General features: G+C 45.8%; 1 protein-coding gene across 2 annotated transcripts; it reads right to left on the bottom strand.

Annotated features, from left to right (window-relative positions):
- Positions 1–426: 426 nt before the first annotated feature.
- Positions 427–10,335, bottom strand: mvb12ba (multivesicular body subunit 12Ba). Of its 2 annotated transcripts, none has more exons than XM_069677288.1 (10): positions 10,158–10,335; positions 5,924–6,046; positions 5,452–5,559; positions 5,254–5,350; positions 5,008–5,137; positions 4,721–4,864; positions 3,326–3,420; positions 3,150–3,205; positions 2,872–2,931; positions 427–1,042 (listed from the first exon to the last, which is right to left on the bottom strand). In XM_069677288.1, exons 2-10 carry the CDS (start codon positions 6,032–6,034, stop codon positions 956–958), a joined length of 888 nt encoding a protein of 295 aa, XP_069533389.1. In that variant the 5' UTR covers positions 6,035–6,046; positions 10,158–10,335; the 3' UTR covers positions 427–955. The 2 variants fall into 2 exon arrangements, with proteins under 2 accessions (XP_069533389.1, XP_069533390.1); XM_069677289.1 differs by having other exon boundaries at positions 5,924–6,043.
- Between the last annotated feature and the right edge of the window lie 559 nt (positions 10,336–10,894).

Genomic DNA, 10,894 nt, shown 5'->3' with positions numbered 1-10,894 from the left:
TCGTTTAGCAGCGTAGGATAAAGGACGCCTCACTGCACAGAACAAAAGCTTGATGTTTAAAGCCTGCAGGACGACAGCTCGGAGGCTGAGGAGTCACGCAGGGATGAGGACTGTCAGGGGAGGAGGACAGGGAGCACAGGGAGAGACAGGAGCAGCGTGCTGCACTGGGCGGCAGATTTAAACACCTTGTTTGAACAGGTACAGGAGGAGTGTTTCAGCTTCGACAGGGAGCTCTTCTCACAGAGACGTGTGTTCATAGTCTAAAAGAAAGAGGATTATTTTGTGATCACTACTATGAAACATAATACCCAGCAGTGAAACCACAGCACACATGGTTGATGGAAGTTCACAGAGTAGTGGTTAGTGTGGTGCAGCAGCGGCCTGCAGCCTGCGGCCTGCAGCAGCAGCCTGCGGCCTGCTGCAGGAACAGTAACAGTGGCTCATGTGTGAGTAAAGCTGCAGCTCATGTCCACAGACAGAGAGGAGTGGTTAACAAACACAAAGTGCACTTACAGTCACACTAACGTTATATTACAGTAACATCTAAAGATCAGAGTCATTCCTCATGAAGAAGAGCGGAAAACAGGAAGTGTCCTCTTTTGTATTTCCTGTTTGATGATGCGTCCTGAGCGCAGTGGGCCCTCAGAGCTCACACAGGAGCCTCCGTCAGAGAGAGCATCACTTCCATCCTTTTATCTTGTGTGTAACAAGTCCTGAGGGGGACGAGACGCTCAGCACGTCTTTGAGAGACCAAATGTTGTAAAATCACACGAGTGAAATCTGTCCCCTTCCTCGATCAGAGAGTCTGTTTTAAAATCAGCTGCTGTGTGTGGCGGTTCCTTCAGATCCACAGGATGTGTCCTGGCTTTTGTTTGTTGTGTGTACGTCCTCAGTAGTTGTGTACAGATCTCTCCGGTGGGTCCGTACAGGAGGAGGATGTAGTCGGACAGGGTCCTCAGGCCTCGGAGCTCAGGGAGGTCCGTGTTGGACTGGGGGGGAGGCGGGCCGCTGCGCTGTGCTCTGTACGGAAGCTATAGTCATACTGACACACACACAGCAAACATTAATGAGCCGTGTTCACACAGCATCCATCAAACATGCAGCAAAACATGTGTGAGACATCTGAGACAGCAGGTCCGTGGTTCCTCCACTGATCACTGTATTAATCATTTACTATATTTCCATCATTATCAATAAAAGTACAGAACTGCAGATCTCTGTGAACGTACAGCTCCTCCTCTGTGTGATGTGTCTGTAAACATACAGCTCCTCCTCTGTGTGATGTGTCTGTAAACGTACAGCTCCTCCTCTGTGTGATGTGTCTGTAAACGTACAGCTCCTCCTCTGTGTGATGTGTCTGTAAACATACAGCTCCTCCTCTGTGTGATGTGTCTGTAAACATACAGCTCCTCCTCTGTGTGATGTGTCTGTAAACGTACAGCTCCTCCTCTGTGTGATGTGTCTGTAAACATACAGCTCCTCCTCTGTGTGATGTGTCTGTAAACGTACAGCTCCTCCTCTGTGTGATGTGTCTGTAAACATACAGCTCCTCCTCTGTGTGATGTGTCTGTAAACATACAGCTCCTCCTCTGTGTGATGTGTCTGTAAACGTACAGCTCCTCCTCTGTGTGATGTGTCTGTAAACATACAGCTCCTCCTCTGTGTGATGTGTCTGTAAACGTACAGCTCCTCCTCTGTGTGATGTGTCTGTAAACATACAGCTCCTCCTCTGTGTGATGTGTCTGTAAACATACAGCTCCTCCTCTGTGTGATGTGTCTGTAAACATACAGCTCCTCCTCTGTGTGATGTGTCTGTAAACGTACAGCTCCTCCTCTGTGTGATGTGTCTGTAAACGTACAGCTCCTCCTCTGTGTGATGTGTCTGTAAACGTACAGCTCCTCCTCTGTGTGATGTGTCTGTAAACGTACAGCTCCTCCTCTGTGTGATGTGTCTGTAAACGTACAGCTCCTCCTCTGTGTGATGTGTCTGTAAACCTTCATATTCTTCCTTTGGGACATATTCAGTGTTTTGACCTCTGTAGCTCTGTAGTTGTTTTACCTGCATACTTTTTAAGCAGAGAGAGGAGGCTCAGTGAGCAGAACATCAGCTATCCCATCTTTAGATCTGAAAATAATCCAACTTTAATAAAACTGTTTTGTGTTCTTCACAGACATGAGTCAAACGTTACAGGCAGGCTGTGTCTTTAAAAACAGTCTGGGATGTTTCTGCGTCCAGCTCAGGCCGCCCTGCAGGACAGCAGGGCAGCACTGGCCTCTGGTGGACACTGTGTGTAATTACATGAGCAATGTGTTTGCTAGGACCAGAGCGGTTTAAGGACCGTTCCTCTTTATTCAAACGTGGCTCCTAACTGCATCACTGCTACATCAGTCCAACAAGTGAGGAGGACTATCATCATCACCTCACAGGTGCTCACTTTCAGTTTGACCTCAAGATGAAGTTTGAACAGCTTTTAAAGAGTTAAATTCAAGGACTGAAATATTTCATCAGATCTTATTATTCCAGTGATTAACAAAGTAAAGTCAGAGAATCAAACCACAGACATTCGTGAGTACTGTCATTGTGTTTATTCTCCCGGCTGCACGTCCTCCTCTCTCACCATTTCTAATCTTGTTCAGCACCCAGCCAGTCATTCTTAAAACGACAGCGTGGCATGTTGCTGAAGCAACACATGCTCCTGTTCTCTGGTGAGCGTGTGCACGCACAGTCAGAGGACGCATGCTTATGCTGATATGACCCATTATTGTTTCCTGTCAGATATTGATTCTTCTTTTTACACGAGTGATTGTGTTTGTGTGCATTTATCTAACAGAGGTGTCAATCATCTGGATGAGCTGGACTCGAGCTCTCACCTCTTTCTCGATCTCAGCCAGAGACTTGATTGTGATTCCCATCAGGTCGATCTGCTGCAGCTGCACAGGGAGAGAGGGGATCGTCAGTACTCTGGTTTCACCATGTTTTAACCGTATTAGTCTTTACAGAATATTATCTGTCAGAAAGGAGGACAATCTTAAAGGTGAAGCCTGAGGATGTTCCACACAGGTAATATTAAAATAAGAGACGGAGCTCCTCAGCTACAGGAGGAGGAAACCTGCGACTCTATCAGACAAACAGACTGAATGTAACTCACGTCAGACGAAGCACAGGCAAACTTCTCAGAGATCATGAAAGGAACTCCGTCCATCGCTGCAAGAGACAGAAATCATTCATCATGTGGTTTTTCATGCATGATCATTTCAGACAGAGAATTTAGAGTTTAGAGTTATTTCATCGAGCGCTTGTTGAGAAGAAGACGGCGCTGCTGACCTGAGATCGCGTACAGGTTGGAGTTCTGGTGCTCGTAGTCTGGTCGGGTGGTGTTCTTCCCTCTGAAGCTGGCCGGGAGAGTCATGGAGATGTGCCTTATGATGAAACAAGACACAGCCTCTCAGTTTGATGAAGACAATACACAGAGGGTTAAAGGCACCCCAAAGAGCGCTGCAGAGCAAACAGCCTCTCGGTGCTCCGGTGCCGTCTGCACGTATTTAAATGGGTCATTATGGAGACATTCGTTTCTATGGTAACTAGCCTCGTGGCAGAAAGCACCTAATTCACAAACAGCAGCGCTAACAGCAGAGAGGAGGCGCAGACAGCTTCTCTTCACAAGCAGACACAAAACAAGAGCAGACCGCACGGAGCTGTGAAACTTTACGGCCGTGTTAGCGGCTACATATCAGCAGTGCAGTTTGTGAATCAGACCCTGAGACGGAGCACACAGCCTCGAGCTGCACATCCATACTGCCCGTCTCATCATGTGACTCCTGAAGACGTCAGAATTTTAGATTGAGAATGTTTCCTGTGAAAGAGGAAGTTGTAGTTATCTTAGATACACTCTGGGATCTGGTGCTCGAGGAGCAGCAGCAGACGAGTGGAGAATGGAGGGCATGATTAGTAGCTCAGATAATAAACACGGAGGTGACGGGGTGGAAGGTGAGGGGACAGCACGAGGAAGGATCAGATGAACAGACTGCAGGGTGACTGCAGGGTGACGGCTGCTGAACAGGCACATGATGATGAACGATTTCTACGGATGATAATATTATTGCATCATTGCATTTCAAGCTTCTTTCTCCTGCTGAATTCTGCTTAATTAAACACATTCTTCAGTTTCATACTCATCGACTCTGCTCACCTGGCCCCCTTATTTCCTTACTTCCTTCCTCCTTACCTCCTCCACTTTTCTCCTCACCAGAGTTCAGCTAAGAACCGTGCATTTTGTTTCTCAGCTTTGATAAGAACAGTTTGTGTTGTGACTTATATGTTTTTCATTGCTGACACCGCTCAGCCTGAAACTACCTGCAGACCTGCGGCCTCGATCATGCAGGAGGCAGGAAGCAGCAGGCAGCATCACTGCCTCTCTACTGTCCTGGTGATATTATCATCATTAAAAACACACAAAGTGATTTTCAGCTCCAAGAACACAATGTTCATTCAAATTCACAGCTGTCCTCTTTGCTCTTCGTCAGCGCTCAGACTGTGTGCTGTGTTTCCACCTCTTCCTCCTTCTCTGTGATCTAAACATAGAGCTGTTTCCTCCCCCTGAGGAGAAATGTTCAAGGACAGAGAACATCCTCTTCCCTGGCTTCAGGCCTCAGTCTCATCCATGTGCTCATGCAGGAAACATGTGACACGTGTTGAAACACAGCATTAACGTGGACTTACTTTGGCATGGGAGCAGGAGGGACCGGGGCGGAGCCGGAGGACGAGTTCACGTTCTGGATGTTGTTGGTGGTCGGTGTGTGTGAGGAGTCCTGAGCTCGAGGAACGTTCCCCATACGGTACCAGATCCCCATGTTGTTCAGCTCCCTGTGAAACAAGGCGAGGGGCATCAAAGAGCAGAAAGGTTATGTTCCAATCCTGACATGAAGCTTTCCATCTTTAGTCCCAGCTCCTCGACTGTCTCAAGTCTACAGACCACACTTCTAACACACATGGTCCAGCCTGCTCACCCTATGAAGGTGTACTGAGGGGGGGCCTGCTTGGAGCGTCCCAGGATGCGGATGTCACAGATGGCGGCTTCTGTGGAGTCTCGAGGAATAAACTTGATGCAGAGTCGCCTCTTCCTGAACGCCTGCTCCTCTGTGGGACGCAGACAGTCACTACACTGCAAACAGCCTGCTCATTAACAATCCAGGCAGATCTTATTAGAACGGCCGGAGAACACCTGCTCACCACACCGTGACCTGATGACTTACGTGTGTCCACAGTCTCCTGGATGGGGATGAAACCGACCGGCAGAGTGTCCTTTATATCGATCAGCTTCATGTCCACCAGAACGTTTCCTAAATGGCTCTGCAGGGAAGAGGACACGGAGGAGAGGGAGGGGTTACGGTGAGAGATAAGCCAACGATGGAGGAGAAGAGAAAGATCTGAGACTAAACTCAAAGACTTACGTTTTCTTTAGAGAACACCCTGGTGAAGCAGAGGTAGCGCGTCACCTTGGATTTGAAGAGGCCGTCTTTCCACAGGTCGGCATCCAGGCCGTCTGTTGTCGTGGAGACCTGGAAGCAGAAAACCATCAAACAGACAAAATGTGAAGAGTCCTTTAACCTGCGGCACACCTACACCAACAATACAACATGCAACAGGAAACACGGACACTGTAGCAGCTGGACCGTCATGCAGACACACACACATGTAGATACCAACACAGCAGGTTTTCACTGATGCAAATACAGCAAAGATTTAGGTTTAGTCTTGGGCGGAGGGTTGAGCACTCTTTGTTCCTCAGCTGGTCTCTCTGTGTTTATAACAATGAGCGTTCCCACTGATCATCCTGGGCATGATTACGGCGTTAAGAGGTGATTATGTAGCGATTAGATAATTAGGCTGTCCATCAGGGCTGAGGTGTGTTCAGTGACTCACCACATCATATCCGGTGGGGGCTCTGTTCCTGGAGGCCACGACTCCGACTCCAGTGATGGGGTCCATGGGCATCTCAGGCAGAGCTTCAGAGAGGTCCCGAACCTCCGGCATCTTCAAACACTTCTGCAACGACAGATTAACCTCCATGTTACCTGGGTCAAAGGTCAGAGTCTGAGTAAACATGAAGACATTGTTATATAACTCATTAAATAATATAAAGGCCTATGCATAACTAGACTCACTGTGGACTCACGAGAGCTCACTTTGCTGGCTTTGAGTCGCACTGAATGAGATCCCCGTAGTTCTTGTTTCATTACACAACAAAGTTAAAGTTCACGGAGCCGCAGACTGTGACTGTGAAGTTCTTTCTTTGCTAACCACTTTATTATTACCACAAAGATGCAACAGGGGGCGAACTATAAACTCTCATCTGTCCCACAGTGTCGTCCCCCGTGTGAACAGAGCAACCGTCAACGGTGAGCATTCCCTCTGCATGACATCACAATAAAAACAGCACTCCCCACAAACTAACACACCTACACACTCACACACACGCACACACACTCACACACACGCACACTCACACACACACACACACACACACACACACGCACACACACTCACACACACGCACACTCACACACACACACACTGTGTCATAGTTTCAGCTTCTTAACTGTGAGGATTTGCTGGATATACTTTGTCTGAGCGGATGATAAACTCTTACAGTCGTGGAGTGTGAAACAAAAGGAGTGTCTTCTGATTGTGAATGTGACTGAGTGAGTCCACAGTGAAGCAGAGGACCGGTTCCTCTCTGACTGCAGGCTGCAGCACAGCAGCATATTAAGAAGCAGTAACAAGTGTGGGATTTACACAGAAACCCTCTTGAAGCTGCCTGGACAACAGAGGCCTCCTGCATAGCGTCTCCATGCAACCACAGTCCTCTGCTCCGAGCCGCCACACAAAGACAGAGAGGATAAAGGACTGACTGACTCCGTGTGTGTGTGTGTGTGTGTGTGTGTGTGTGTGTGTGTGTGTGTGTGTGTGTGTGTGTGTGTGTGTGTGTGTGTGTCTGAGGCTGAGGAACAAAACTGACCCCAGGAGGCTGCAGACCAACGATCTGAGACACTGGACTCCCAGTATCACTTGCACATTCCCACAAACACACACTCACACATTCACTGTACCCCTCTTTCAGCGTGAGACATGTCAGCAGGAACATGAGGAGGGTAAAGACGAGTAACGTAGCTGTAGCAGCAACGTGATCATCGTCTAAATCTTACTAAACTAGATTAACTGACTTGTCTTTATATAAATACGTAGTTTACATGAACACACAGACTAGTGTTATTACTGATTCAGTTTCTCGTTTGGTCTTAATGTTGTTAAATTGTCACAATGCCCTGACCCTAAAGCAAGATCATCCTCTGCACAGCCAACCTACAAACATAATCATTTGACTCTCTCACAGGAACAAGATGAGCAGAAAATCCTCAACATGAAGAAGCTGAAACATTCCTACTAAATCACAAAGAAAATCCCACCGAGTTATCAGGGATGTCCTGATCAAGTTTTCCTTCCCGATCCAGATTGTAGTCAATAAATCACGAGAGTCCTGAGACATAATGCAGCTGCAGAGTAACTGCTGTAAGAAGTGCTGTAACATGTTAGTGTGTATTCAATGCTGGACAGTCGAGGATCATGCACAGAAAATTAATCTGCGTCTGAGTATAAAATCAAAGGCCTCTCTGTAACCTGTTTGGCCTTGTTGCCGTCTCAAGATGCAGCTTTTGCCCAGAGTACCTAAAAGAACTTTATTTGTTGGGTGTTTTTTTTACTGCTCACCTTTTGATTAAAATAATAAATGACTCTTACAGGCCTTCTGCGTGCAGGGATTTTGCTGCACTTGCAGCGACATGTTGAGTGAGGTTGTCGGGGCTTGCCTGCAGTGAAACTATAAATGATTCTCACACTGAGCATAAATCAGGTTAAGATATATAACGAGTCTCACGCTGTGGTTTTATATCCTCTATAGGCTCAGTCGGTGCTTTTACACAGACGGAGATCAGCAGAGCTGAGCACAGACAGATGGTTGTCGTGGTAATGCACTTGTTTTGTTGCTGCACATGAAATGTTCCCAGGTGAGAACACCTGTGTGACAGCTGGCATAAAACAAAGGATGGGATCAGACTCAGATGAGCTGATACAGATCAGCTGGGCCTGCTTTGACTGGCCCGAGTTTAACATTGAGGTTGGAAACATACTGAGTCTAAAACCTGCAGGCCTGGCATTAAAGTCTGACGTCTCTATAAGAGGGAGTGGACTCAGTCACAGTCTGGAGTCAACCATGGTAAAAATAGAGTCTCGTCTGGTGTCTCACAGCTGTGTTCTTTATTTAGAGCAGAATAACCTTCTAATGAGACGTGATCGTCTGAAGAGATGATACTCTTAATCGTTTATTTTGTCCGAACAGCAAAAAAACACAAACGTATGAATTCAATTTACAATATTAAAATAGAAACTTGATCAATAACAGACAAATCCAGGTTAAAAACTCGATCAATCAAGAACACAGGAGCCCACACAGTGCACAGCTGGCACCATTACTGACCAGATGACGTCTGAGCAGCACTCGGACACGTTACCTGTCTGATCCTGATGACTAACAGACCTGTGCTGTGGATGCTAATGACTTCAGTGTGATGTGTCTCACTGCTGGTAAACAGCTGGAGACGTTGGTGTTGACAAAAGCTCCTTTCAGCCTTTTAATGTGTTACAGCAGAAGCTCTTCAAACACAGGTTTCTGTTGTGTCAATGCTCTATAAAGGCTCTGTTCAAACATGACGGGACTTTTACAAATACAGCTGCAATTCTCTGACAACATTTGGCACCTGCTGTAAAACAGGAAACACATAACCCCCACTTCTCCTCGAGCAGCTGGAGCAGTGAGGTGAACGACAACGTCATTAAGAGATTGATTTTAAACCTTATTTCATGTTTGCATTATCTCTGATGCCGAGTCACTGAACAGATTTGTTTCAAAGGGTTTCCCAACGATACAAAAAATGATGGAGATTTTCATCTTTTCTGTTTTACATCACACCTACTTTACTATCTCTGACTTCACCTTGTACTTTGAGTAATGGACATTTTTATTACTTTCTGATACATTAGAGACCAAACAAACTGTTTCAAGTTGAGTTGAGCTGCTTGTAAATGTTTGGCCTAATTTATTATTTAAAGTAAATATTAGCAGATTAAGTGTTTTTACACTTCAAGTATCTTGATTCCTCCTCAGAAAACTACACTAGCTTGTTTGCAGAGATGTCCTTTAAAGCACATGTGTCCTATGAATAGAACATTTACATGAATCTGTGTTTAGTCAAAGAGGACGTTTGTAAAGTCGTGCACATTCCAGCAGCTTTTATCAGAAATACAGGGGGGTTTAAGGGGCTCTTGTGTTTGCTGGTACATCAAGACGTGGTTGTCGTTGTGGGACACAAATTTATTGAAAATACCACTTTTATAAGCAGTTAAAGCTTCTGATATACTGCAGCCCATTGCACACTAAATATAGAGATCTTATATAGCATTGCGTTTAATGTTAATAAGCTACAATATACGCCGAATTTACTGCAACATCCTCTCAATACAAATACATCTCACATCATTTAATATCCAGTTAGCATCTCTATTGAATGAGGAGCATCAATATCTACGACCGCAAATTAATTGAGTTCGGCATGTCCTCTTCATACTGGGGAGGTTTGCTTGACAGAAACAGTTAACCGTGTAGATAACTAACCAAACAGTTAACCCTATTAAACGTTAAAAAGCACAAAGATAGAAACATTACCTCGCTGGCTTTCACACTGTTGTTGTCTCCATGTTAGCTGCTAAAAGTAGCTAACAGACCCTTGTTTGTCAACTGTTACTGAAAGATAGCGGCTAAAGCGACACAGCTAACAGGATAGCATGCTAGCTGACGTTAGAAGTAGCCAAACACCAACAGCGACAGACGGACAACGGTGTTAGACGTTAACATTTCTTAGTGTATTTTTGGCCTCTCGTTGGACAAACGTTATCTGCAACACTACATAAGATCTTACCATACATGTAGAATCCTCCCGTTTACGACAAAATCAGATTTACATACTACAGTGTCGCTTGAGGACACCGATTCTGCAGTAGCTGCTAATGCTAGCTAACTAGCTTAGCCTAGTAGTCCACTCACCAGCGAGGTTCACAGTTGGATCCGACCGGGCGTCGTGTGTTCTCTTCTCTTATTCCTTCTCACACTGTCTCATGGCTTTAAGGAGACTCGCATATTTCATGAAATAACAATGACTGACTAACAAATCCAGATCGTAATCTGCTGTCTGTGTATTTGCATGGTGGTAATCCAGCTAGCGGTTGCCATCAGAGAGGAGGAGATGAGAGTGGGGAGGGGGCAGTGAGGAGCCTGAGCCTGTGCCCCGCCACCCAACACCCAACACCCAACACTCCCACCCTGCAGCTGCCCACATACTGACCATACATGTAAACACATGATAATGGTGGTCGGATAATTTATGAATAAATGTTCAATGGAGGACTGGAATGTCAAGCATTGTGTTTCTCTATGTCTTTAGATGCACAGCACTAGATTAAACGCCTTACTGCAAATTAACTTGTACATCCTGTGTGCACCACTGAAGGCCCTTAATGTGGCATTTCATCGAATTAGAATTGTTAGCAGACCCGTTAAACCTGTTTTTAAATCTCTCACCAGATGCAAAAATGTTATTCTCAAAAGGTTTCTATGAAAATCAAAAGATCTCACAGCTATTCTCCAACTAAATATGTTTTATTCATGTTGTAGAGAGTGACACTCACTGAGGACTCAGTGTTTATGAACTGTTTACCTGCTGTTGGAGAACCTGGTTCAAACGGCTCATTATGGAGACACTGAGTAAATTTTATGGACTGGTC

Source organism: Semicossyphus pulcher, unplaced genomic scaffold, assembly GCF_022749685.1.
Source record: "Semicossyphus pulcher isolate SPU_LCO1_2020_fin unplaced genomic scaffold, fSemPul1.0.p SCAF_28, whole genome shotgun sequence".
Classification (NCBI taxonomy): Eukaryota; Metazoa; Chordata; class Actinopteri; order Labriformes; family Labridae; genus Semicossyphus; species Semicossyphus pulcher.
This window is presented reverse-complemented; position numbering and strand designations above follow the sequence as displayed.

Bases quoted from the DNA above. Each gene is read 5' to 3' on its own strand.
- mvb12ba (XM_069677288.1), bottom strand. From the start codon at position 6,034: ATGCCGGAGGTTCGGGACCTCTCTGAAGCTCTGCCTGAGATGCCCATG. The intron at 4,865-5,007 runs GTGAGCAGGCTG...CTTGTTTCACAG, and splicing joins CCTCAGTACACCTTCATAGG to GGAGCTGAACAACATGGGGA. The intron at 3,421-4,720 runs GTAAGTCCACGT...TTTCATCATAAG, and splicing joins CCTCCTGCTCCCATGCCAAA to GCACATCTCCATGACTCTCC.